Raw genomic sequence first — 25,513 nt, 5'->3', positions numbered from 1 at the left:
CGGTGGGGTCCGACCTAGCTGAATCCATCACGTGGCCGCAGGAGCCCAATGACCGAGACCCACGCTTTCCAGGCCGCCGCAAGTGCTCACAGAGCCGGAGCTTGCGCGACGCCCCGCCCCGGCCGCACGGTGCACCCGCGTTAATCCTCCCATGAGGTCCCAGCCGTTGGGGCTGCGGGTTCCTACCGAGCATTGTTTCCGAACTTGGCCAGGAGAGCGTTTCCAGATTGGCTTTCTCTGGAGGCGGGCTGAGGACTCATTTGAGAATAGGACTACTTCCTGAAGCGCGAGACAGGAAGTTATCTGGTATGTCTGTAGTCCCGTGGGGAAAGTACCGGCTTCCGCTTTGGTGACGGCTAGAGCAGGCGGTGGGTCGGCGGACTGGCTGTTTGGTCTCGCCGCAGCTAGGGGTCCGTTTCCATCGCAGCACCACGGCCCCCTCCTCCAGCCCAGACCCCGGCGAGGCTGCCCGGGGGGCTCCTTCAGGCTCCTTGACGCCGCTCCAAGGGGCATCTACCTGGCCATCGCCTGGGCCTCCCGCCGGGGGACTGACTCCCGGCTTCAGCACTCAGGGCCACAATAAGAGGTGCCCTTATCAACCCGCGCCCTGCCCCCCTCCCTGAGCCATCGAGACCCTGGTCCAGAGCGACAGCCTAGGACCTGGGACTAGACGGATCCAAGACGCTAAGCCCTGGCCTCCTACAGACGGGGCTCTGCATCGTCTCTGATATGTCACCCACCATCTCCCACAAGGATAGCAGTCGGCAACGACGGCCAGGGACTTTTAACCACTCTCTAGATATGAAAAGCGGTCCTCTGCCGCCGGGCGCCTGGGATGATAATTATCCAGAGTTGGTTGACGGGGAAGGGGACCAAGAAGCTTTTTTGCGCGATATCGGCGCTAGTGACTTCTCAAAACCCCCACGGAGCTGCCGGGCGGAATTAAGCAGCATTTTGCTGTTACTCTTTCTTTACGTGCTTCAGGGCATTCCACTGGGCCTGGCGGGAAGCATCCCACTCATTTTACAGAGCAAAAACGTTAGCTATACAGATCAAGCTTTCTTCAGTTTTGTCTTTTGGCCCTTCAGTCTCAAATTGCTCTGGGCCCCGTTGGTTGATGCGGTTTACTTTAGGAACTTCGGTCGTCGCAAATCTTGGCTTGTCCCTACACAGTATATACTGGGACTCTTCATGATATATCTCTCCACTCAAGTGGACCATTTGCTCGGAAATACAGATGGCAGAACCCCCGATGTGGTTGCTCTCACTGTGACATTCTTTTTGTTTGAATTCCTGGCAGCTACTCAGGACATCGCTGTGGATGGTTGGGCGTTAACCATGTTATCCCGGGAAAACGTGGGTTATGCTTCTACTTGCAATTCAGTGGGCCAAACAGCCGGTTACTTTTTGGGCAATGTTTTGTTTTTGGCCCTTGAATCTGCCGACTTTTGTAACAAATATTTGCGGTTTCAGCCTCAACCCAGAGGAATCGTTACTCTTTCAGGTAGTGTATTTAATTTATTATGCTGTTAGGTTTATTGTACGTTTATGAATCCTTTCGTCAGTGTGTGTGGTGTTAGAAGGAACCATTATTTAATGTACTGGAAATCATTCTATGGGAGATAATCCGAGGTAAGTTTTCTGTTCTACTAAAATGAGTTTAAGCCAGAATGATTACATAGAGCAATCATAATTGATCAGTATTCTGAACTGAGCAGAGGAAGGCAACCCAGTAAACATTGTTGTGTCATAGCAAACAAAACTCTGAGTCTAGGGATACCTTGGCACTTGCCTAATAATACTCAGATGCACATTTTTTAGAAGACTGGCTAGTGTGAAGACATGAGCCCAGCCTTATTTCAGAATTTTCCTTTCGTCTTTTGTTAGACTGAGGTTTCTAGCTCCATGTTTTCTGGTCCATTTCTACCCCTACCCTTATACCAAGAGCCCTCATGTAGCCTTCTGGTGAATAGAACAGGGTTAATTCATTTAAGCATTAATGAGCAGGCTAAGTGACAGGGTTCAAAGGCCCTCCTGTGATTAAAGCGAAGTCCCGCCCACAAGAAGAACTTGCCAGTCAGACTTGGCATTTGCTGTTGTTGAATTACAAGATTTCATGAAATGGGTAAGTAGAGTTCCAGAATGCACAAAACACCAGGTGAAAATGCACTGAAGCAGCAAAGTACAGAAAGATACAAGACAGTACATGCAGTGTTCAAAGTGCCTGAAGCAGTCATTGTGGGGCCTGATTTTGGACAATGATGCTGAAAGAAAGGTTGTAACCAAATTAAAGGTTGTTGATCAAATTCTTTAGTTGCTGTGAGTAAGAGTTTAAAGTTTATCCCGTAGGAAATTGGGTGTAAATTCTACAGATTTCCCCCTCTTTCAGCATGAGCACAATACAAGGCCGGTAAGGTTTTCTGTTTTTTTGTTTTGTTTTGTTTTGTTTTTTAACTTTCCTAACAACTGAGAAACAGTAAATTACCAATATCAGGAATGACCAACACTGGGAATATAGTAGAATTCTTCATTCTGGTAGTGATGATCAATTTAGGTGACTGTCTCTTGAAGTTTAAACAGCTAAACTTGCTCTCATTTTCCTAGTACTAGGGGATTCCCAATAGGGTAAATGTCAGGGCAAGGTGTGTGGTGAGGGAAGTTTAAGGGCTGTATCATAATATTCAGGGAAGGGAGGAAGGGATTCCCAACTATATTACTGAAATCATATACAGCCCCTCCACACCCCTACACCCTATAAGTGATCCCCTTTCTACCTCCTCAAACTGCCAGTGAGCCATTACTACTGATGAAATAATAGTTATACTTTTCCTCAGTTGGTTTACGGCCAAAAATGGTTGAGAGATATTGCTGTGCACTTAGACAGATTTGTCTCTGAGTGTTCTGGGGTCCCACTCCTGCTATATGGATAATTCTCTGCTTACAAATACTTCATGAATGCATCGTTGCTTTTTTATGTGTCTTGCTTTTCCTTTTTTACTGGGACTGTTCATATCACCAAAAAGGGCTAATAGGATGATGTGTTACTTAACATGGGAAACTCTCAATAAATAAATCAAGATTGAAGAGACTGTGGAAACTAAATTACTAAGTAAATTAGAGCTTTCTCACAAGTGTGATAAAAGAGTGATTAATAAAATATCATTCCAGAGAATGCCATTAACTGTTCCCCTATGGGAAGATCAAAATTGAGCCACTGGATTTTTATTTACACTGATTTATTATTTTGAATAGCTGTTTGTTCTGGAATTTGAACTTTGTTCTCCAGGAAATTGTAAAAATAGTTTACTTTTTAATAAGTTAAGAGTTGAAGAGTCCTGCATTTTCATTCTCCTTTGTATGACAGTACATATCACATTTATAGGTTTTTTTTGGAACTTAGTATAACTAAGAGTAACCAGTGGCTTTGAGGAATTTAGAGAGCACAGAAAGAATCATGAAGGAAATACAGCTGCTTAGGTAATAAAAGAAGAGGCAAACACTGAGGCAGATGTTTACAAAATGAGGAAATTAAAAAGAGGCATAATTATTTTTTAAAATTCTGAAATACGTTCTGTTATTAGCACTTTGTTTTGCGTTACAGATACACAGAGATAGAATATATTGAGAAAGAACAGTTTTTGCAATCTAGAAAGCAGTAATCTAAATAGTAAATTTAGAACAGGAAGGAGAGGATGAAAACACAGTCCCTTAGAAAGAAAACCTTTATTATGCTGAGATTGGCTTTTTGGTACCTTCAGGGATACAGAACAGTCCTTAACTCAGAGGTAGCCTTTTTTTGCTCCTGCCCCCTTGGTTTTCAAGGATCTTTAATAGCAAAAAGAGATAACCTTTTAAGCTTCAAGCAATGTGAGAGTAACCCAGTAGGACACAGAGATTAGAACGTAAAGTTTTATGCCTTGAAAAGATCATATATTTCAGTTCCTCATTCTTACTGATGAGGAAACTGATCAGGAAATTGTAACTGGCTAGTTAGAGGTAGAGATAGATATACCTACAGCTTAGGTTTCCTGACTCCTTATTTGGTGATTTTCCTCCATTTGGTAGGAAACTAGGAAAAACTTCAAAAAAAAAAAAAGCCTCAAAACCTGAATATAATATGTGCTGATTGGGCTTTTCTATAAGAGAAATCAGCACTCTGACTGCTGATGTCTAAAACACATCAACATGCTCCCAGAATGCCAGATGCCCAGAAGTGACAGACTAAGGGTTTCTTGTTGTTTTGTTGTTATTTTGATTTTAAAGTGACCCATGTCATTCATTTACTCAGCATTGAATGCCTGTTTGGTACTGGTCATGTGATAGATGTTACAATTTGATGAATAAAACCTGGACATTCTCTGCTTGCAAGGAATTTATAGTGCAGATTTGCAAACCAAAATGATGAGTTGGTGCAGGACTGTAGGTATTGGAGGGGACAGTGATGACCTGAAAAACTCATTCCCTTTTAAAGGCGGGTAGCTTCAACTCCAGTAAATTGTTCTCTTGTGGCAGTAGGATCCCAGGATTGCTAGATATTATGAGTATTCAGGAGAAGCTGGAAATTCCCTTTTTATTTCCTCATTTTAAAAACATTTGCTAGAATCATGAAATATGTCCTGAGGCCAGATCCAGCCTGAGAACTGGTAGTCGAGGCCTGCTCCTCTAGAAGTAGTGGTAGGGACTTCCCTGGTGGTTCAGGGGTTAAGACTCAGTGCTTCCACTGCAGGAGCGCAGGTTCGATCCCTGGTCAGGGAACTAAGATCCCATATAACACGCATGGCATGGCCAAAAAACGGGGGAAAAAAATTAGAAGCAGTGGTAACAATAATGAATAGAAGTGCTTGGCATAGGAGCAGTATATTTGGGTTTTGAGACAGGGAGCAGGATAGTCTGATAGTGGAGAAAAGGGCCAAACATTTTAGAGCTATGAATCTGTTTATCTCTAGATAGGCCTGCACATATAGGAGTAAATCAGAGAAAAATGAAATGATGCTTTGAAAAAACAGATGCTCTAAGTATGAAGGTAATCAAACTGATGATAATAATAGTAAAAACATTATTTTTAAGACATTTATGCTTTGAGAGAGAGAATGCTGAATTCTGACCACTAGACCACCAGGGAGACTCATGATATTCATGCTTTCAATTAGGAAGAAAGCAGGACCATTAATTCTGACTTAGTGACAAATTTCTTTGTCTTGCTTTCTGAAGCAGTACTCATTAATATATTTTACGTGACTAGAAATGCTATTTAGAATTTGGGCAGAACTAACTGACCCATTTCTAGATCAGTTATTCTTATATAGACTGTAATACATTCTTTAGCATCTAAATCTAGGCTTGAAACATTCCCTTACATTCTCAAAAGATAAAAACTATAGAGATAGAAAACAGATCAGTAGTTGCTAGGGGTTGTGGATGAGAAGGTTACTATAAATAAATAGTATGAACGAGTTTTGGGGGTGTTGAAACTGTTCTGTAATGATTTGAATTTATGCATGTGTTAAAATTCATAGAACTGTACACCAAAAAATTGTTTTACTGTATAATTACTTAAGATTTCTAAAGATTTTTTAAAGGAATCCATTACCTTACAAGTTAATCCCTGGGTAAATATCATACACAGTATATGATATACAGTCCTTGAGTTTCACTCTATTTTTGCCTTGAGTGGAACAAATTCATAAATCTGGTGGATCTCACATCTCAGTATAGACAAAGGAAGAAGTGAACTTCTTTTCAAATGTTAGGGCCCTAGTAGTAAAGTGAGATAGCTGGGAATACTGGGGCTACTAGATTCAGGAGAGATTAAATATTAAAAACTGGAGACCATACCCCAGAAAGAAGGTTTAAAGCCTTTTTCCTTTTTAAAACAAAGCAAAGGAGAAATGGTACTGTATGCTTTCCTTGTCCAGTAAAGAACTGTAGAATAGCTTTTGTGGATGGGGTGCATAAAAGCCAATTTACAAAATACACTGTAAACCAAAAAAGTATTTGATTTTATTTGGCATATGTCTTACTCTGAATTTCACTTCTAACTTTATTGAAATTTATTTGGAGGCCAATTGAATTAGCCTTTACTATGTAAATTTATCAACAAAACAGTCAGAACCTCACTAATTACAAGCAGTCTCCTACTTTCATTTATAGTGTTCCTGAAAACTATAATTTAATTGGAGAAAGCAAAATAGACTTACCTAATACAAGATGTTTTCCTAGGAAATTAAAAATGAAATATAAGGACTTTACTGGTGGCACAGCAGTTAAGAATCCGCCAGCCAACGCAGGGACACGGGTTCAAGCCCTGGTCCGGGAAGATCCCACACGCCGCGGAGCAATTAAGCCCGTGCGCCACAACTACTGAGCCGCGCACCTAGAGTCCATGCTCCGAAACGAGAGAAACCACCGCAATGAGAAGCCCGTGCACCGCAACGAAGAGTAGCCCCCGCTTGCCGCAATTATAGAAAGCCCTCACGCAGCAACGAAGATGCAACGCATCCAAAAATAAATAAATAAATTTATTTTTTTAAAAAATGAAAAATATAAAACCCCTGATTCCACCTGTTCTTTTAAATACAATTTTGGATAAATGTTGCATTTTATACATGTCCTTTTCATTCTTTTTATTATTTCATATTTTTTAATGTGGGGTTTTTATCTTACTATATATATCTTAGTATAGGAGGTCACAAATACATATTTTTGTTTTTAATTTTTATTGGGGTATAGTCGATTTACAATGTTGTGTTAGTTTTAGGTGTACAGCAAAGTGAATCTGTTATACATATACATATATCCACTCTTTTTTAGATTCTTTTCCCACATAGGCCATGACAGTATTGAGTAGAGTTCCCTGTGCTATACAGTAGGTTCTTATTAGTTATCTATTTTATATATAGAATTGTGTATGTGTCAATACAAGTATGTATTTTATATGTGAGTATGCATGCTGAAACATTTATTAAGGATGGGGTGCACATTCAAAAAGCAAGATGTTTGTTCCGTTACAGAATTTCTATTTCTTGGTTTGGTGTTATCTAAGAAAAATATTTTTAATTTAATTTCTTCCCTTTACTTTTATTTATTTATTTATTTGTGGCTGCATTGGGTCTTCATTGCTGCATGTGGGGGCTACTCGTTGCGGTGTGCGGGCTTCTCATTGCAATGGCTTCTCTTGTTGCGGAGCACGGGCTCTAGGCACGCTGGCTTCAGCAGTCGTGGCATGTGGGCTCAGTAGTTGTGGCTCACGGTCTCTAGAGCGCAGCTTTAGTAGTTGTGGTACACCGGCTTAGTTGCTCCGCGGCATGTGGGAATCTTCCCAGACCAGGGATTGAACCCATGTCCCCTGCATTGGCAGGCTGATTCTTAACCACTGTGCCACCAGAGAAGTCCCTTCCCTTTACTTTTGAACACATGATAGCTGAAGTCCAATCATCATCAGTTAAGGCTCCAGAATACATGATTCAAAACACCTACAGATTTCTTTCTTTTTAGATATTTTATATTGTCTTGTATTTGAGACCTACATTTCTTATTCCTAGTACAGTCATAGAACTTTTGCATTCTTAAATTTCCCATTAGTTTTTAAAAACTTTATTTAAATAGTAATTATGGATTCACGGGAGGTTGCAGAGAAATGTTTAGAGAAGTCCATGCACCCTTCCCCTAGCATCCATTGTTAAAATCTTATTACATAACCATAGTACAATATCAAAACCAAGAAATTGACATTGGTACAATCCATAGAGCTTATTTAGATTTCACTAGTTATACATATATTCATTTATGTGTGCGCGTGTGTAGCTCTATGTAATTTTATCACATGTGTAGCTTTATATAACCTCCACCACTACTATCAAAATACTCAACTGTACCATCACCACAAAACTCTTGTGTTGCCTCTTTACAGCTATACCCATTTCCTCTTCTCCATCCCTAATCCCTGGCAGCCACTCATCTGTTTTCCATCTTTATCATTATGTTATTTCAGAGATGTTACATAAATGAAATCATGCAGTATGTATCCTTTGGAGGTTGGCTCTTTTCACTCTGAATAATTTCTTTGAGGTTCATCCAAGTTGTTGCATGGATCAGTGATTTGTTCAGTCTTATTGCTGAGAAATATTCCATTTGTTAGAAATACCACAGTATATTTTACCACTCATCCATTGAAGGCAATTTGAGTAGTTTCCAGTTTTTGGCTATTGCTATGTGAAAATAAGTCTTCATTTCTTTCAGATAAACGCCCAAGGGTACAAATGCTTGTTTACGTTAAGTGCATTTTTACCATTGAAAGCGACTGCCCAATTTTTTTCTGGAGTGGCTATGTCATTTTATCTTCCCACCAGCAATACGTGAGTGATCCAGTTTCTCTGCATCCTTGCCAGCATTTCATGTTACCATTATTTTTCATTTTAGCTATTCTGATGAAGCCTGCCTCTTCGTGTGATAGTTTGGAATGCTCACTGTCAGCTGTTTTATAAAAGTCTGAATTCAGCTTTCAGCTTACAAAAAGTGATTTAGGGGTGTCAGGATGTAGGTTGTACAAAAGCTGAATGCAAGAACCTCCTATCATAGCATCAGAGTAGAGATAATGTCATACATGTTTAATTAAAATGGATTTTGTGCTCGGCTTGAACATATTTTAAAAAATGGAAAGAGTGATTCATTTCCATCTATTCAGTGATACAGGCCCCAGATTTAGCATGAGGTGGAAGCATTGAATCTATTGGCCTCTCAGCTTCAGTCTTGCATCCTGGGCTGAGTTTAAGTCTAGTGTTTTGGGACAACAGGGATCTTGCTAGTCAGACAGCTGCTTAATCTAGTGCCTGATTGAAGAAACCGTTTCTTCTACCCCAGAGGAGAACCTGGCATTGTTGGAGTTAATGAAAAAGTATGTGATCTAAAGATGGCACCTTTCTAGGGGGTTAGGAAAACCAAACTCTTAGGAAGCTTTCAAAATTAGCTTTGTATTTAGTTAATTTTTGCATTGCATGCTGTCTTTCAAAAATCTAATCCCCAAATAAGATATGACTATATTGTATTATAATCAAAACAGAATTTTCTGGGAGTGCTCCTCAGTATAGATATTTCAAGCAAATGTTTAAAAGGGAGAGATTTGTGACATAGCAGAAAATTCTGTTTCTTGCTAAGACTTAGCTGGAGACCCAGGGCCAGATACATAGTATATCTATTTCAGTTTCTTCCATTGTGAAAGAGCAGTGGACTGATGATAGGTGTCTAAATTCCCTTCATGCTCTAACTTGTGAAGTAGAGAAAGCTGTACTGAAAGCAAGATGAAAGGAAGGCCTGAGGGTTATTTAGAACAGAAACTGAAAGTTTGTTTTCCTGCGACTTCTGAAGGACTAAAGTTCATTTCCATAGTGTGAGAGTTAGAGAGAGAACCTGTCCTGAGCCAAGGATGGTTGTATCAGACAGTGCTTCTTAATTTTTCTACCTCTTCTGATAGTGGAAGAGAATGAACCTGTACCACGAAGGGTCTGGGGGCTCGGTCCAAAGCCTTGAAAGCTTGAAATTTTTTTGAAATCTTATGTTTTATCTTTAAAATTCATGGAAATTTTGCCTTCTCTATAATATATGTTTTTCATGAAAATGTTTCTTTCTAAGTTATTGAGTAAATGAACTGTTTAGGAAGATGGACCATGTTTGATTTGCATACCCTATGGCATACCACCGTATGGGGAGATGGAGGTGGGGAGGGGGGAATACAAGTAACCAGTTCAAAGAAGTATTCTTAAGTGTCTGTGTTCCAGACTTCTTGATTGGAGCTACAATAAACACCTTTTTTCTCAGGTGTATCTGTTTAGTAGGAAGACAGCCTACTTGCAGTAGGTGTTTCTGAGCATCTGGGTAGTATAATGAAGAACATTCTTGTTTTAGAGTCAGATCTGAGTTTGAATCCCACCTCTGGCACTTCCTGGTTTGTGATTCTCTTTCACTGAGTATAAAACAGGAATAATAATGCTTGTCTTGGAGAGGAGTTTGAAGGTTATTGCCCTGTCCTGTGTCTTGCTTTGGCGTAATAGGAGCTCAGGTGCTGGCTATTATATCCTTTTTGATTACTGGTGCATTGTTACATGCTCTTAATTTTTGCACTCATTGGAGCATTAGGTAAGATCTAGTAGCCACTTCAGAATATTTAACTTGTCTTACAGGTCTTTGCACAAAATCGTGTTTAAGAAACTTGAACATCAGCTCTGACATCTTGATCATACATATATATGTCACAATGCTTTTGCAGATAAAATATATAAATCAGAATCAACCAGAATGTTAATAATGAAATATTTAGATTATTCTTGCTAATAATATCTTTTTAGTGGTTGGTATATCAGACTATGGTTGTTCTGTAGGATCCAAGCAGTATTAATAAACAATAGCCAATAGTCTAATAATAGTATTTATGGTAATGGCATTCATAAATCTTAATACATTTTCTGGCAGTGGTTAAGCCTCTCTTTCTGAGCCATTACTTCATTCTTCAGTCTCTGTGAGCAATGGAAAGCCTTTGAATGAGGGCTCTGAATGACCTATTGTCACTACTTTCTTCTTTCTTTCAGACTGTTATCTTACCCTCAAAGCACAAAGAAATTAGAAATAATCTTATCTGCAAACAATACTGAAACCTGTTTAACTTGTTCTTAATCTTTTTTCCCTTGGTACTGGTATCACGGAGTTTAAATTCAGATGAAGATTTTGTTCATTAAAATTGGGAGAATAGGGGCTTCCCTGGTGGCGCAGTGGCAGTGGTTGAGGGTCCGTCTGCCGATGCAGGGGACACGGATTCGTATCCCGGTCCGGGAGGATCCCACATGCCGCGGAGCGGCTGGGCCCGTGAGCCATGGCCGCTGAGCCTGCGCGTCCGGAGCCTATGCTCCGCGACGGGAGAGGCCGCAGCAGTGAGAGGCCCGCGTACCGCAAAAGAAAAAAAAAAAAAAAAAAAGGAGAATAGGGAATTCCCTGGCGGTCCAGTGGTTAGGACTCCGTGCTTCCACTGCAGGGGGCATGGGGTTTAATCCCTGGTCGGGGAGCCTTGTGGCGCAGCCAAAAAAAAAAAAAAATGGGAGTGTATACTAAGCAAATTAAAAAATTTCTTTGCTGAAAGTGGTATATAACTGAAAACTTTTAATTTTCACTTAACGTTTTTTAAAAATTTATTATTCTTATTTATTTATTTTTGGCTCAGTAGTTGTGGCATGTGGGCTTAGTCGCTCCACAGCATGTGGGATCTTCCTGGACCAGGGCTCAAACCCATGTCCCCTGCGTTGGCAGGCGGAGTCTTAACCACTGCGCCATCAGGGAAGCCCCTTGTGCTGGTGCTGCCAGCATCATGACAGAGGATCATACTGAGTATCGCTAGCCTGGGAAAAGATCAAAATTCAAAGTACAGTTTCTACTGAATGCATATCGCTTTCACACCATCATAAAGTTGAAAAATCTCAAGTGAGACCTTCATAAGTCGGGGACCATCTGTATAAATTTCACATTATGGAGAAAAGAATTCACCTCAGAATACAAATTTCTGTATGTGTTTGAAGCAGTTTAGCTTCTTTAATTTGCAAAATTTGAATAGCAGAGCCTTGTTTTTGGTTAGGCTTGTGGAGACTACATAATTAGCCAATTCTAATAGATTCTTAATTCAACATTAATTTTAAAAAGTCTTTATATAGGCACTGTGAAATAATGGAAGGAGTATGAATCTCAAATTCAGAAGATTTAGGTTCAAGTTCTGCCTGTTAATAATTTGACCTTTGGCAAAGGTTTAAATATTCTGAGCTTTTCCTTGTCTTTGCATAGTATAATAATGCCTACTTTGCCTGTCTCACGTGTTTACTACAAAAATCAAATGAAATAACTTATAAGAAAGGAACATTTAAATACTAAGGTGAATTTGGTCTATGCATGAGGGATGTTGATCTAAATGAATGACGCTGTCTGCCTCCATCGTAAGTGAGAGTTAAGCTGTAGTGACCCAGCACAGCAGCCGAGCAAGACTGAATACAGAGGAAGCCCTGACTCAAGAATGGTAGACCTTTTTCTGGAAAAAGGTGACTAGGCTTCATGAACAGTCAGTTATGCTGCATGAGCAATAAAATAAAAAGCAAACATATTTAAAACTGAATATGATTTTAGAATGTTAGAGCTAGAAAACATCTGGGATTTTCTAGGGAACTCCTCTTATTTTACAGATGAAGAAACTGAGGGTTATCCACTAAGTTTTGTTTTTTTTTTAAATAAATTTTATTAGAATAATGAAAAATAATACATGCGGATAACCATAGGATACACACATAGGAATTTAAAGGTAAATTTTATACTTTTCAATATGAAACAAAGTACATATCTCATGGAGATATATTTCTAGAGATGCCATGAAACAATAGAGTAATAATCTTGAAAATGAAAAGTATCGGAACATAATATAGGAATTACTAAATAATAAAAAGGTTCAACTCCATTACATGTAGCATAAAATACAGGTATTGGAGAAAGTTTTATAGAGACAAAATAAGATGCATTTCTTAGGGTGGTTAAGGAGACACAAGTTTTTGAAATCAGTTGTATGAGGCACTGACTTAAAATGTAATATCAGGCAATGTAACCTCTCAGCCTGTTTCTTCATCTGAAGATTGGGGCTAGTAATAACTTCCCCTGTTGTACTATTGTAGTAAAGGAAATGATATGTGTAAGATGCTTAGCACATTTATGGCACATGGTATGCACTCAAGAAATGGTGCCTCTATTATTACTATTATTTTTAGCTGTTATGCAGAATCTTCCAGGACATTATTCACTCCCTCCGCTTAATCTGTTTGCAATATGGGCTAACGGCCCAGGCATCTTTCACTGAAACAACCCAAATAGTACTCTTCATGTGTCTTTTTTGTGCATCTACAAGTACGAGAAAATTACTTATGTATCATAGTATTGAAAGAGAAGCTTATTCTTAAACACATTAAAAACAAAGTTTAAAAACAAAAGGCAGGGGCTTACCTGGTGGCGCAGTGGTTGAGAGTCCGCCTGCCAATGCAGGGGACACGGGTTCGTGCCCCGGTCTGGGAAGATCCCACATGCCGCAGAGCGGCTGGGCCCGTGAGCTATGGCCGCTGAGCCTGCGCGTCCGGAGCCTTGTGCTCCGCAACGGGAGAGGCCACAGCAGTGAGAGGCCCACGTACCGCAAAAAAAAAAAAAAAAAAAAAAAGTTAAAAACAAAAGGCAGAAAGTCTAATGTAAATGATCATCTGTTTGTTGTTTAAGTTGTCAAAATTTAATAAAGAACTGAAATGGTTTAAGTGCTTAAGAAGTATGACTTAAGATGGATCTTATGGGATATGAAAATCATCTCCTGCCCTTAAGCAGTTTCCTTGAATAAAATGACACAGCAGGTGTCACAGTTTGGTAACTTTTATTTCATTCAACCCACTAAACCCTTTCCTTGTTAAGTATCACTGTCTATGTAATGTATGTTTAACAGAGACAGGACTGTCTTATTCATCTGCTGTGCCTCATCTGGTGCCTTGAACATGACAAGCCCTATGTGTTCATTTTTTTTAACAGATTTTAGTTGAGGAAAAGTTGTGTACAGAATTATTTAGTATCAATGAAGACATGTTATTTCAAAGGTTAATTATAGATTTAAAACATTTTTAATTTCAGACTTCCTTTTCTTCTGGGGAACTGTATTTTTGATAACAACAACTTTAGTTGCCCTTCTGAAAAAAGAAAACAAAGAAGTATCAGTAGGAAAAGAAGAAACCCAAGGGATCACAGATACTTACAAGCTGCTTTTTGCAATTATAAAAATGCCTGCAGTTCTGACATTTTGCCTTCTGATTCTAACTGCAAAGGTAGGAGATTTATAAAGCAAATTCCCCATTCTGTTACAATTAACAATATCATGGAATACTTCTGTTGCCTTTTCGTAAGTCCCTTTCCAGTAATATTAGAATTTAACAATAAAAACTAATATACTTTGTTTACTAAATGTGTTTTAAAAGGTGTGATGATATCAAATCAAACATAACTTCAAAGTAAGCTAAATGTCTTAAGATCTTGAAAAAAATTATGCCAATTTGAAGTACTTCTAATGTGAGTTTTTAAATGAATGATATTAATGCTTGGGATGGAAATGAATACCTTAAAAAAATAATAGCTCTCTACTGTTAGAATGAGTATATACCTAATGTCAAAGGTATTAAAATTATTTACTTAGAATGTAATTTACAAAGATATGGAAATGTATGATTATTAGAAGTCCATTTAAAAATCAGTTGGATTATTTTAAAATGTTAGAAGGAAATATACTATCAAATAAAGGGGGGTTTTGGTGACTTTTTAAGAATTCTGTATGTTTTCTGTATTAAGATGTCTTAATTTTATAGTTCTAAAACATTTTAAAGAGATTATATTAGAAGAAAGGTAAGTATATTTTGTTATAGTGAACTATTGCTAGTATTGGAATTAATATCCTAAAATATAAAATCAGTTATAGGATTTTCATATTATATTTAAACCTATCAACATAAATACTTTCACAGCTATCTTTTGATAACCCTGAAGTAAAAATTACAGCCTCATTGTTTTGAAGTACTGAGTTTTTCCTCCTCTCTAAGGATAAGGAGGGTTACATTTTTAGGAAATGTTAGGAAGGTTTAAACTTAAGGTTCAACTTTAGAAATGCTAGAAGTTTCAAGGAAGATAATAGTATTATCTAATTATATCATTTAGACATAACCATTGGTAACATTTTTGGTATATTTCCCTCCAGCCTCCTTTTTTCCCCTATGTTTGTATGTGTGTGCATGCACATGTGTGTACATAAACTTGACATATATAATTAATACATTAATTATAATTAAGAATTAATATTAATATATATACACACAAATACTTTAAAAGTGGAATTGGATCAGACTGTATAATTTTTTATTTTGTTATTGTCTTATTCCATATTCCTGTATCATTAAATAATATTTTATAATATACTTTTTAATAGCTATAAATTGTCACAGTATATAAATTTGCCATAATGTACTCATTTTTCTATTGTTGTATATTTAATTTGCCGTGCGTTTTAATTATAAAAATGTACTAGTGAATATTTTTGTGTGTAACTCTTTGGTGTTCTGAATATTTCCTTCCAATAGATTCTTAAGTGAGGAATTAATGGATCAGTGAATATGATTGTTAAATTGCTTTTTAAAAGATTTTAATAATAAATTATACTGTCACCAGCAATGTATAAGGAGTTGCTTCAAATACAGAGTCTAGAATCCCATGTTACCCCTGTAGAGTAAACCTCACCAAAAGTAACATCTCTCCTAACTTTTAACACCATAGATTAGTTTTCCCTGCTTTTGAGTTTTATATAAATGGAATATCCAGTATGTATTCTTATGTCTAGCTGTTGTGCTCTTTCACTCAACATCATATTTGTATAATTTATCCATATTGTTATTTATAGCAATAGTTTGTTCATCTCATTGCTTATAATATTCCATTGTATGAATATGCCACAATTTATCCATTCTATCAACAAATGTTTAGGTTATTTCTACTTTTGGACTATTATTAATAGTGCTTCTATGAAATTTCATGTAAATTACTTTTGGGGAACATAGGTGAACATTTCTGATGGGTAAATACCTGGGAGTAGAATTGCTGGTCATTAAGAAAAGCATAATATATACTGCCAAACAGTTTTACAAAGTCATTGTTCCAATTTTCTCTACCACCAGCACTGTAAGGGAGTTCTAATCACTACGCAGCCTTGAAACCACATGTATTGTCTTTTCAATTTTAACCTTTCTGGTAGGTGTGTAGTGGCATCTCATTATAGTTATAATTTGCATTTCCCTGATGACTAAAGAAGTTGAGCATCTTCTCGTATGATTATTGGCCATTTGAATATCCAGAGTTACCCTTCTCTTTAAATTTGTAGAAGTTTTATTTTTTATATATCCTGGATATGAGTTTTTTTATTAGATATGCGTATTACAAATATCTCCTGTACCACTTTTAAGACAGAGTAAATGTTGAAGTCAGTTTGTATATCTAATGTTTACAAAGAGAATGTGTTAAGTATAAGTGAAATTCTTTTCTGGACTTAAATGAAATATCTCTGACCTTTAATTTTTTATGTGAAATTTGCTTTTTGGCTCCATTCCGAGAAGTTAAAGTATTTAAAAGTATTTAAAGTAATATTTATCATTAAAAAAATTTTTATTTGTATATTTTCACACTTACTGAAAATTTACTTGTATAGTTGAAAGAATGTCCATATATGTTTATCTAAATTCTGTGATTTTTAACATTTAGCTCCACTTTCTTTATTCTGTAAATTGTGCTATTTTACATATTTCTTATGAAGTATTTGAGAGTAGTTTGTACATATCATGTCCCTTTATCCGTAAATACCTTAAGTATGTATCTCCTAAAAACAAGTACTTTCTCTTACAAAGCCACAACTTAATAAAAAATTAGGAAATTTCAATTGATATAGTACTATTTTCTAATCACAGTGCATATCCAGATTTCACCAGTTGTCCCCAGAGCAGCCTTTATAACTTTATTTGTTCCTGGTCAGGGATCCAGTTCAGGATCACACATTGCATTTAGTTAGTATGAGCCTTTCTTTGTCCTTCACAACCTGGACACTTTTTTAAAAAAAATTTATTATTTTATTTTATTGGCATATAGTTGATTTACAATGTTTTGTTTCAGGTGTACAGCAGAGTGATTCAGTTATACATATACAATATATTTATTCTTTTTTAGATTCTTTTCTCATATAGGTTATCACAGAATATTGAGTAGAGTTCCCTGTGCTATATAATAGGTCCTTGTTGGTTATCTATCTTATACATAGTAGTATGTGGTGACCTGGACACTTTTAAAGAAGACAGACCAGTTATTCTGTAGAATGGCCTTCCATTTATGTTTGTCTAATGTTTCTTCATGTTTAGGTTCGTGCTGTGTATTTATGTCAGAAATATCATAGAAATAATACTGTGACATCTTCAGGGAATTATATCAGGAGCCATATCATGTCCCTTTATCCATTAAATACTGTTGTTAACCTTGATTACCTTGTTAATCCATTGCAAAGTTACTATTTTTCCTTTTGTAATTAAAAACTAATTTGTGGGGAAATACTTTGAGACTATCTAAATATCTTATTTCACCTCAAACTTTTACCCACTACTTTTAGCATTCTTATTTGTTTTTGTTGTTTTTAAGAATTAATTTAACTATACCTTTTCTTACCCCTCATTTAACTCAACCTCTTAGATATAATGTTTTCTCAGAATTATTTTTGAAAAGCTAGGTGACTTTTTGGAAATTTCGTTGTCAGTCAGAAATCATCAAAAATGTGTATGGTTTGTGGCAATGATGCTTCATTTTAACCAGATTTATTTGGAGTCAAAGGCTTTTCTTTTAAACTTAAAATATACAAATCAGTAGGTTTGGACTTGGACTCTGTTTATTGTAAGATATAGAACTTTTTGAAATGGAAATTTAGTTGTAATTAAAATTACAGTTCCTAAGAGTGCTGAATTTTCACTTGTTTTTACTTCATATTGTTAGTAGACCATAAGGGCAAAGTGTACCTCCATAACTTGATTGCTGTACCAGATATAATAATATGATACTTACTTGTAACTGGCATGGGTCAATAATGAGACTGAGGTTCTTAAATTACTTACATATGCTTGGAGGAAAATATTTCATAAGTCACAAATTAAAATATTTTTTTGTTTTTATATTGCAGATTGGTTTTTCAGCAGCAGATGCAGTAACAGGACTGAAATTGGTAGAAGAGGGAGTACCCAAAGAACATTTAGCCTTATTGGCAGTTCCAATGGTTCCTTTGCAAATAATATTGCCTCTGATTATCAGCAAATATACTGCAGGTCCCCAGCCACTAAACATATTTTACAAAGCCATGCCCTACAGGTAAAAATGAAATGAAACCTTACTAAATAAGAGAGGTTAAATAAGGAGCGGTTATCAGTATCACTAATATCTGTGTATAGAGTGTATATGGAAAAAGGCTTGAAAAACGTCTTTAACTTCAGTATCATTTATATGCACTTTTATCTCTTTTTAACTTCCTAACAGGTTTTAGATACAGGCTTCTTTCATATGGTAGGCACACAGATTTCTGTTTTTGTTATTGTTTTTTAACCTAAAATGGAGGTCAGCTCCACCTTTCTTTCTTTTTCTATAGATTATTGCTTGGATTAGAATATGCTCTACTGGTCTGGTGGACTCCTAAAGTAGAACATCAAGGGGGATTCCCTATATATTACTATATTATAGTGCTGCTCAGTTATGCGTTACATCAGGTAAGCTTGCCATGGTTTTTCCCAGGAAGTAAACTGTCCTATGTAAAATAAAGAAGAAGTTCTTCTACAATTGCCTTAAAATGATGATGAAAAATAAATTTTAAGATTTAAGCACGAATCTGTTTCTGAAGAAATTACTTGACAGTGAACTTTAAACCTTGTGGATTTTATTTTTTATATTTTTATTTTTTGGATTTTATTTTAATGAGTTTTATTCATAGAAAGAGAGTTTCTTCTTCATTCACTTCATTTTTTTTTCTTTTGTTCATTCAACAAATATTTGTTACATTTCAGAATTTATCCCAAAGTTAATTAAGAATTCTACCCTTGCTAAGTATCCCTCAGTTCATCCCTAGATTAGGGATTCTTTCCTTCTTCTAGTCCCGGTATTTTCTTTTTTCTGAAAGTATTGAGAAATAATGACAGCTTCTAGATTATATGTCCCAGGTTTTTGGTTTAGATTCTGTATTAAATTTTTCTTTCTTTCTTTTCCTTTCTTTCTTCCTTTCTTTCTTCCTTTCTTTCTTCCTTTCTTTCTTCCTTCCTTCCTTCCTTTCTTTCTTTCTTTCTTTCTCTCTTTCTTTCTTCCTTTTTCTTTCTTTCTTTTTCTTTCTTCCTTTCTTTCTTCCTTCCTTCCTTTCTTTTTCTTTCTCTCTCTCTCTTTCTTTCTTTCTTTCTTTCTTTCTTTCTTTCTTTCTTTCTTCCTTTCTTTCTTTCTCTTTCTCTCTTTCTTTCCTTCCTTTCCTTTCCTTTCTTTCTTCCCTCCCTGACCTGGGATTGAACCCAGGCCCTTGGCAGGAAAGCATGGAGTCTTAACCACTGGACCACCAGGGAATTCCCTGTATTAAAAATTATGACTTATTCTTTGTGGTTTTGGAAGCTGGGTGTTAATCTGCTTTTTTTCTTTATTAAATGTTTGTAATCCCCAAAAGAACTGATCTCCACTTTTCCATAGTCTCACCCAAGCTGCTGTTGCAGAATGGGTTTTTCTTTCCCTGGGAATAAATGGTTCAAATAAATGGCAGATGCCCAGTAGTAACCTTTGGGACTCAGTTGCAGTTATTGCTAATGTGTGTTTCAGATTCACTTTGGACCTATAGTTCCTAGTTTAAACTCTTTGAAAATTATATTTACCAACTCCTCACTGTTTTTAACTGAAACCTAGAAATATGACTACCAGTTAACCTCAGTAATTTTTTGCATACATTTATATCATTTAGGAGAATTCCGTAGTGGATCATGTCTGACTAGCTGTATGTAAAAACACTGAGGCTAAGGTGTCAAATATAATTTTTTTTTTGTTTTGCACATAGTTAATGCTAGGTGCCAAATTGAAGCTAAGAGAAGTAGTTTAGCTTAGTAATGCTTCACTTCTTGAGTAAGTAAAGAAAAATATGATGTAGTTGTCCAAAAATCATTTGTTTGGCTTTGGATTTCATTAGAGAATTTTCCAAAGTATAGTCATCGAAACTCAGAAAACCAGATGCTTTGTGGTAAAAATATTACAAGGCCAAGTAAATTTGAGAAATGATACATGACATAACCCCTCTTTATGTAGCATCTTAATCATTCCTTCAGCAAGTATTAAGTGAATACACCTATTCCATGCCAGGAACCATTGTAAGTACTAAAATAAAACAGTGAATAAATCATGCCAGAATCCCTGCCCTTAAGTTTATATTCTAAAGGCTTTCAGGAGGCCTACAGTCTAATTTTGTGTAACTTAGTGTTTCTCAGTCTTATTTGACTTTGGAACTCCTTTTTCTATGAACATCCCATGGAACAGTATTCAAAGGAATTCTATTTTAGAAACATGGGTTGTTTTCATGTTCCTAAATGAAGGGTTAATTCTTGCCTCTCAAGGAGATTTTTCTCTTTAGTTTGTCACATAAATTTTGAATTATATACATATAATTATATATTCATATTCCCTTTGAATATTTGAGTGCTTGTATGTATAATACATATATACTATACACACATATGATATATTTAGGTATAGTGTAAATATAGTGTTTTGCTTATTACTATATGGATCTTTCAATACTACCTCATCTGTCATTCTCAGTTGAGCCTTCCTTGACTACTTGTGATAAAATTAATCTCCCATATATTTAGGCTCTGATAGCACAATGTATGTACTTCTTTTTTCAATACTTACCACATTTCATCATAACTATTTATTCCCTATTTTCCCAGCTTAGAATAAATTCTTCAAGGGCACAGAGGGACTGTGTCTTATTCATCTTTGTATTGCCATGACCAGACATTAAAGCCTGGCTTGTAGTAGGTGCTCAATAAATGTTTGTTGATTGAGTTTAATAAGAGTCATGAAAATTAATTTTCTGGTTTATGCTTTCAATGTTCTTAAGTTAGACCATAGCTTTTTAAAGTCTAATTGTACTGAAGATGTTTTACATTTTCTCTGTAGGTTACATTGTATAGCATGTATGTTTCCATAATGGCTTTCAATGCGAAGGTTAGTGATCCACTTATTGGCGGAACATATATGACCCTTTTAAATACTGTGTCTAACCTGGGAGGAAACTGGCCTTCTACGGTAGCTCTTTGGCTGGTAGATCCCCTCACAGTGAAAGAGTGTGTAGGAGCATCAAACCAGAATTGCCGAACACATGATGCTGTTGAGGTAAGTATGTTGCAATTTTAGATAATGTTAAGGTAATATTAAGTTATTAATTTCCTCATTTTTGCCTCTAGAAGTACTACATCTTTTTAAAATTGTATCTGCCCATAGTTTCTAATAGCTTTTTCTTTCCCATCATAACTGAGGGTATAAACACACTCACATCAGTAAGTGAAGCTCACTTGAAGTTGCTTCTCAGCAAGGGAGGAGCAGTCTCTCTCTCCTTCACCTTGTGTACCATTGTCCTTATACACTAGGCATTTAATAAATGCATGATTAATAGCTAAGGTATATAATGATATAAGAAGGAGAGTTCCATTGGCTATTCATATAACAAATGGTGTTAAAACTGAATGGTTAGTAGTTTGTTGATAAATTATTTCAAAGTAACAATAACCCACTTCTAGAGTAAATTCCTTGGAAATTTCCTCACATTTCCAAATATGAAAAGCTGTATCTTGAAAATGAATATTGTTTACAGCAAGAGCTGAAAATTCTTTTTAATACTGTTAGTAGCATTAGAGAGATTAAGATGCATTAACTTGTTTTGTCACTTGGAGTGAATGAAATGTTTTAACAAAAGTATATTTTGATTAATCCTTTAAATAACAAAGTAGAAACATGTAATTGCTGAATACTTCCATTTTGAAATTGTGGAGTATTTATTGATATTATAATTTTATTTTTACAGCTTTGCAAAAAACTCGGTGGCTCATGTGTTACAGCACTGGATGGTTATTATGTGGAGTCCATTATTTGTGTTTTTATTGGATTTGGTTGGTGGTTCTGTCTTGGTCCAAAACTTAAAAAGTTACAGGATGAAGGACCATCTTCATGGAAGTGCAAAAGAAGCAAGTAATGCATTCACTACTGGACATTCTAGAAAGGTAACTCTAGTTTAGTTTTAACTCAGAGAGTTATGATAATCAGTGTACAGGAGTATAAAATATTATTTAAAACAGGAAATTATTAATATAAAATGTCAAATGGTTAAAAATATAGAGACCTCTCTGTATATTTAAATATACTTTTCCTTGCCTTGTCAATGTATTTAAAGTTTACTTAAGGTCAGGAAATTGGTACTAAAACAACTTTTCTGATCTTGTTATTTGATTTATGTCTTTTTAATTTACTGACCAAAGCATGTTTTAAGCTGCAATGCAGTAGTCATGGGTGGTAACCATGCAGTCAAGTATTGTTATCAGTACCTATCATTGAGCTATATTAAAATGTTTGGTAAAATATATTAAATGGAACAGAGCTTGATATTCAGGTACTAACTACAACTAGTTTGGCCTTGTTGGCAGTTAAATCTTATTTTGAATTGTAAATTGGTTAAATTTGTTGTGGAATTTGTTGAGAAGAGAATATAAACTACTGAAAAACCATTTTAGTTTTAACTTTTCTAACCATAACCACATTGTGCTAATGAATCTGTGTTAAAAAGACTATTTTAAATGTATTTCCTGCTTTTGTAAGCATTAACGACTTATAGGAAGATTATTCAAACTATTTTTTATAAAATGAAAGCTATGACTTTTATTGGTTCCCCTCCCTCTTCCCCCTTTTGGAAGATATTTTGATTACTTGTTAATTTTACCGTAAAGCTTACATGTGGTTTTTTGTCATAAGTGCTTCATGGCACATGGACAGCTCACAAGTGGTTCAAATTTAATGTTGTATGTATGTTCATGGCAAAGTTTTGAAAATAAAAATTAAACGTTTTTCTTTAAGTAGTCTTCTTTTTATTATTGAGAGAAAAACAGTAAAACTTACTGATTAAGAAAAATTTAAATGAATAATAGTGTAATTTTAGAAACTGTTTTGAAGAGAGAGACAAAGACATTTTGTGCCTTTGACAAATAATGTGTTGGAAAAAGATTTCTTAATTAAGCACTGTACTAATGAGAAAAGCTCTCACAATTATACCGAATCAGGTACTATGTTTCCTTTTATTAAAACACATCCTTCTGTTTGTAAACTATAGTTTCTGGTGGGGAATTGCTATCCCAGGAGAATTAAGCTTTTGAGTACTTTAGCAATTTCCAACATATTATGTGTACCTGGTAATAAGGTTCTTTGCATATTTTGTGTTGTATGGTACTCAGACTCTTTAGAGATTACATAAAGCCTTCAAAAGTTAGAGAAAAAGATATTAAGTTGACTCTTATTTTTTTTTAACATCTTTATTGGAGTATAATTGCTTTACAATGGTGTATTAGTTTCTGCTTTATAACAAAAGTGAATCAGTTATACATATGTCCCCATATCAGTTGACTCTTATTTAATAATTATTATCTTTGTGGGAAAATACATACTAATGTTTGATTTTGTTAATTTTATAACATAGGTTGAATTTTAGAGTGGGGTTTTTATAAATAATGGAGGATAAAATGGGTGGGAAAAAATGGCACTCAGCATCTGAAGAAAGATAGAGGCAGTGGCTTCTAGAACTCATGCATTGCCATTGGAAAGCCTGTGTTGGGCATCACTTTCAGATCCTGAAGAATCAGCTGGAAAATCGTCCTAGAGACATCCCAAACCATAGACTACAGTACTTTGTAACGTGTGTTGTCCTTTGTCATGTATTATAATCAAAATGTTTACATGAATAAAGAAAACCTACTAACTCTCATATGTGAAATGTATTTTAATTTTGTTTTTTTGTTGTTGTTTTTTTTGCGGTACGCGAGCCTCTCACCGCTGCGGCCTCTCCCGTTGCGGAGCCCAGGCTCCGGACGCGCAGGCTCAGCGGACATGGCTCACGGGCCCAGCCGCTCCGCGGCACGTGGGATCTTCCCGGACCAGGGGCACGCACCCATCTCCCCTGTATCGGCAAGCGGACTCTCAACCACTGCGCCAGCAGGGCAGCCCTGTATTTTGGTTTTTAACTTTTGTATTAAGAAGCTCACATTGCCATAATTACCTTTATCTTTTCCCCATATTATTACAAATTATACATACTTTCAAACGTACTTTAAGTTTATAAATCATTGATGACTTGAAGTTTTAAAATGTATTTTAAGCCTTAACGGTAAGGTGAAAGCCATTCCATTAATTACACTTGCTCTAGAAATGAGCACTTGCTTTGAATTGTAGTCATTTGGTTATTTGGATACATGCTTGTAAGGTTTGCCAAAAAAATGACTTGTTAATATCAATGTTGCATACACTGATCACTGATGGCATCTTATAAATGATCTACCTGAATGTGAGGATCTGTTTGTTGTAAATCTGCTAGAAAACACTGCCTATTTTTGTGTGTGTTTTTCCTTACTAACAGATCCTGATAAACTCTACCCTCAAGTATGAAAATTAACTCCTCCAGTTAATGAATTATATATTTACTGGCTAATATTGAATATAAATACATATATACGTTTATAAATACATATATATATATATACATCTCTTTATATCAGTATTTCCATTTGCACATTGGTTGCAACCCGTTTAAATCAAAAGATGAGTTTGAAAAGCTCTTATAAGATTAGCTAAGATTAGCTGAGACTAAAACTAAAAACTCCCTCCTTGGACTTCCCTGGTGGCCTAGTGGTTAGGATTCTGGGCTTTCAGAGTGGTCGCCTGGGCTCAATCCCTGGTCGGGGAAGATCCCGCAAGCTGCGTGGTACTCCTTTGTAAATATTTTAATTTTGCCTGATCAATCATAAAAAATTTGTTCAACACCTGAAATAGATTTCTCTATTTTTTATTTTTATTAAAAAAATTTTTTTTAATTTATTTTTTTGGCCACACAGCACAGCGTGTGGGATCTTAGTTCCCCGACCAGGGACAGTGGGAACTATAGTGGGAGCTGTAGGGAGCTCCTCTACAGTGGGAGCTCAAAGTCTTAACCACTGGACCGGCAGGGAAGTCCCTAATTCTCTATTTTTAAAAATATTAAACTTTTGAGAGAATTCCCTGGTGGTCCAGTGGTTAGGAGTCTGCGCTTTCACTGCGGAGGGCCTGGGTTCAATCCCTGGTTGGGGAACTAGTATTCTGTAAGCTGTGCAGCACGGCCCAAAAAAAAAAAAAAAAAAAAAAAAATTAAACCTTTGAAATCTAAACCTATTGTTTGATTTCATCCTTTTATGACAAGGGTTTTTATACTAAACGGTGGTCAGTGGAGCCTTGAAACCCCTGTACTACTTGCAAAACTCTGGATATATAATTTTTAATTTTTCTGGAGAGAGTTCTTATTAAAATATTAAATGGTCTGTGATCCAAAAAGATGTAAAAGCTATGGCCTTATTGAATATGGGCTGTACTGTGAATTTTAAACATATATTTGAGATAATAGTTGTAAAACTAATTGTTTAAAGCATTCTGAAAACAATGTTAAAAGAAAAATCTATGCTGAAAACTAGAAAATCTCTGCGTTTGTAGTACTGAACTTGAATCTTGAAGGGATTAGAGCAGATAAGACATTACTGGTGAAAAAGGGACATAAGGGTGAATGGTATTCCACAAAAGACATATCTTAGTCATTAAATCCTTTTCC

The 25,513-nt window shown here is 36.1% G+C and overlaps 1 protein-coding gene across 3 annotated transcripts; it reads left to right on the top strand.

Annotated features, from left to right (window-relative positions):
• Positions 1 to 351: 351 nt before the first annotated feature.
• SLC33A1 (solute carrier family 33 member 1) lies at positions 352 to 23,647 on the top strand. 3 transcript variants are annotated; one of them, XM_060149868.1, is made up of 6 exons: positions 352 to 1,504; positions 13,678 to 13,868; positions 17,792 to 17,976; positions 18,251 to 18,368; positions 20,800 to 21,015; positions 21,704 to 23,647. In XM_060149868.1, exons 1-6 carry the CDS (start codon positions 730 to 732, stop codon positions 21,869 to 21,871), a joined length of 1,653 nt encoding a protein of 550 aa, XP_060005851.1. In that variant the 5' UTR covers positions 352 to 729; the 3' UTR covers positions 21,872 to 23,647. The 3 variants fall into 3 exon arrangements, with proteins under 3 accessions (XP_060005851.1, XP_060005854.1, XP_060005853.1); XM_060149871.1 differs by lacking the exons at positions 13,678 to 13,868; positions 18,251 to 18,368; XM_060149870.1 differs by lacking the exons at positions 18,251 to 18,368; positions 20,800 to 21,015.
• Positions 23,648 to 25,513: the final 1,866 nt, after the last annotated feature.

This window comes from Lagenorhynchus albirostris, chromosome 5 (assembly GCF_949774975.1).
Source record: "Lagenorhynchus albirostris chromosome 5, mLagAlb1.1, whole genome shotgun sequence".
In the NCBI taxonomy this organism is placed as follows: domain Eukaryota; kingdom Metazoa; phylum Chordata; class Mammalia; order Artiodactyla; family Delphinidae; genus Lagenorhynchus; species Lagenorhynchus albirostris.
The sequence above is the reverse complement of the archived record's forward strand: the minus strand, read 5'-3'. Positions and strand labels throughout refer to the sequence as shown.

Coding starts and splice junctions, on each gene's coding strand:
- SLC33A1 (XM_060149868.1), top strand. CDS start 730: ATGTCACCCACCATCTCCCACAAGGATAGCAGTCGGCAACGACGGCCA. Junction 17,977..18,250: donor TACAAAGCCATGCCCTACAG/GTAAAAATGAAA, acceptor CTTTTTCTATAG/ATTATTGCTTGGATTAGAAT. Junction 21,016..21,703: donor GAACACATGATGCTGTTGAG/GTAAGTATGTTG, acceptor TTATTTTTACAG/CTTTGCAAAAAACTCGGTGG.